The sequence below is a fragment of the Pyxicephalus adspersus genome, chromosome 2 (assembly GCF_032062135.1).
Source record: "Pyxicephalus adspersus chromosome 2, UCB_Pads_2.0, whole genome shotgun sequence".
Taxonomy (NCBI): Eukaryota; Metazoa; Chordata; class Amphibia; order Anura; family Pyxicephalidae; genus Pyxicephalus; species Pyxicephalus adspersus.
The window spans coordinates 339120-341920 of NC_092859.1; the positions used below are offsets into that span (position 1 = coordinate 339120).

At 45.1% G+C, this 2801-nt stretch overlaps 1 protein-coding gene across 1 annotated transcript in view; it reads right to left on the reverse strand.

Annotated features, from left to right (window-relative positions):
• LOC140322626 (sodium/potassium-transporting ATPase subunit beta-2-like) overlaps positions 1-515 on the reverse strand; it is a gene marked incomplete at its 5' end in the record, with an annotated part of 5224 nt that extends 4709 nt beyond the window's left edge. Inside the window, 1 exon segment of the mRNA XM_072399182.1 lies at positions 387-515. Within this exon segment, the coding sequence (XP_072255283.1) occupies positions 387-515 (129 nt within the window).
• Between the last annotated feature and the right edge of the window lie 2286 nt (positions 516-2801).

Consider the following 2801-nt stretch of genomic DNA (forward strand, 5'->3'; position numbering starts at 1 on the left):
CTCAAAAACTGATGGTTCCCCCACTCCACCATGTACTCCTCAAAAACTGATGGTTCCCCCACTCCACCATGTACTCCTCAAAAACTGATGGTTCCTCCACTCCACCATGTACTCCTCAAAGACCCATGGTTCCCCCACTCCACCATCTTCTCCCAGGAGACTGGTGGTTCCCCTACTCCTCCATGTTCTCCCCAAAGGCTGATGGTTCCCCCACTTCACCATGTTCTCTCCAAAGGCTGATGGCTATCTATTCTTCCTCTCTATTATCCTGGCAATCTCCTCTTTAGAATTAGGTTTGATTCTGGGATGTTAATGTACAGCTTTTTCTTATCACAGCGGATCCTATTTCCAGATATGTTGAGGGGAGGGGGGAATGTATCTCTTACCTGGGTTGGCTAGCCGATCCGCATATTTTGGATTATATTCATCGATGGTTTGCAGCATTACCCACATACTGAGAACGAAGACGGCCGTGAGGAAGGCATAGAAAACCACATAGAAGGTAAGGATCAGTGCTGGGGGAATAATGGGTATATAATATTAATTTATGACAAGATGTTCTGTGTTAGTGCAGCAGGTGATATACAGTCATAAAGTAAGTACACCCTCTTCCAACTCCAAAGTTTTATGTATCAGCAAGTCTTAAAATCAGGCAAAGCCAACCTCAGATGATCCCCAACACATGACATAGCACACCATGTCAATATTTACCAAGAACTAAGTCACAATGTAGGACCCGTTTGTGATAAAGAACCCCTTCCAAAGGAATGAAGGGGGTAAGTAGCAGCCAGGTGCTGTTCATCAGATGCATTCATTGATCATTAGTCAGTGTGGCGCCCTCTATTGGCATTTTAATGGTCTGCAGCATTCAGGTGTGTGTTACCACAATTCCAGGGAGGAAAGACATCAGCAATGGTCCCAAGCTGGGAAGGGTTAGAGGACCAAACAATCTAAAGTCCATCATTCTACAGTGGGAAAAATTATTCACCAGTGGGAAACATCCCGGGCAGTTGTCATCTTCTCAGGAGTATAGAATATACATCATTATTGCACAGAATATGGCACATAACCCTATAGATACTCCTAACACCAGAGATCGAATGAGGGGAAGGATAAGGAAAGGAATGGTGCAGGAAGGAGCAATGGAAGGCAGAGAGATGGAGATGGGAGCCATATCATGGAGAGGAGAGAGGGGAAAGAGAGAGGGAATGGGGGGAGAAAAGAGAGGTTCTCTCTACTCCTCTATATCACTCATCTCCATCACTCTTTTCTGCAACTTTCTTTTCCTCCTCTCTCCTCTTTTCACCCCCTCTTCCATGTGAAGGTGAAAGGCAAATACAGGAGAGAGGAGAAAAGGAGAGAGAGGGGTAATGGGGGGCAAATGGAGAGAAAGAAAAAAGAGATGTAAAAGAGGAGGAAGGAGGGAGAGGAGAGCTCTATAGAGGAAAGGAGAGTCATATAGAGGAGAGGAGAGCCCTATAGAGGTAAGGAGAGTCATATAGAGGAGAGGAGAGTCATACAGAGGGGATGAGAGTCATATAGAGGAGATGAGAGTCATACAGAGGAGATGAGAGTCATACAGAGGGGATGAGAGTCATACAGAGGAGATGAGAGTCATATAGAGGAGAGGAGAGTCATATAGAGGAGAGGAGAGTCATATAGAGGGGATGAGAGTCATATAGAGGAAAGGAGAGTCATATAGAGGAGATGAGAGTCATACAGAGGGAATGAGAGTCATACAGAGGAGATGAGAGTCATATAGAGGAAAGGAGAGTCCTACAGAGGTAAGGAGAGTCATATAGAGGAGATGAGAGTCATACAGAGGAGATGAGAGTCATACAGAGGAGATGAGAGTCATACAGAGGAGATGAGAGTCATATAGAGGAGAGGAGAGTCATACAGAGGGGATGAGAGTCATATAGAGGAGATGAGAGTCATAAAGAGGGGATGAGAGTCATATAGAGGAGAGGAGAGTCATATAGAGGAGAGGAGAGTCATATAGAGGAAAGGAGAGTGATATAGAGGAGAGGAGAGTCATATAGAGGGGATGAGAGTCATATAGAGGGGATGAGAGTCATATAGAGGAAAGGAGAGTCATATAGAGGAGAGGAGAGCCCTATAGAGGTAAGGAGAGTCATATAGAGGAGATGAGAGTCATATAGAGGAGATGAGAGTCATATAGAGGAGAGGAGAGTCATATAGAGGAAAGGAGAGTCATATAGAGAAGAGGAGAGCATGTGATGGTATCAGCGGCCCGACATGCACTGAGCTATTCTGGGCCCAAGAGCTGACATTCTATTTGGGAAGAGATGTGTGATAGAGGTATCATGTTCAGGTGACATTCTTTAGGTTTGGGGGTTCAGGTTAGGATTGGGGTTAGGTTTTGGGGCTCATTTCTGGTATTACCCCACAATGGGTACATTTTGTTGATTTGGTGGGTGATGAGGGTCTGTGAAAATTAAAGGAGAAGCCAAATATCATCCAAAAAATAAAACACAAAAACAAAACTGAGAACAAATACAATAAACTACTGCCCCCCACCAAACCCCCACAAACAACCATCCACCATCATCTCTCCACAGTTATCCTGAGGGGCAACTACAGAGCCACTCCCCCCATGAAACTTTGGATGACCCCCCCTAGTGCCAGCATAGTGCATATTAATCCCACTGCAGTATCACTGCCACAATGAATAACCCTTACCCCCACCAAACACAATAAGGACAAAATAGTGCATAATAAACCCTCCCCCACACAGTATCAGGGCCAGCATAGTGCATAATAAACCCTCCCCCACACAG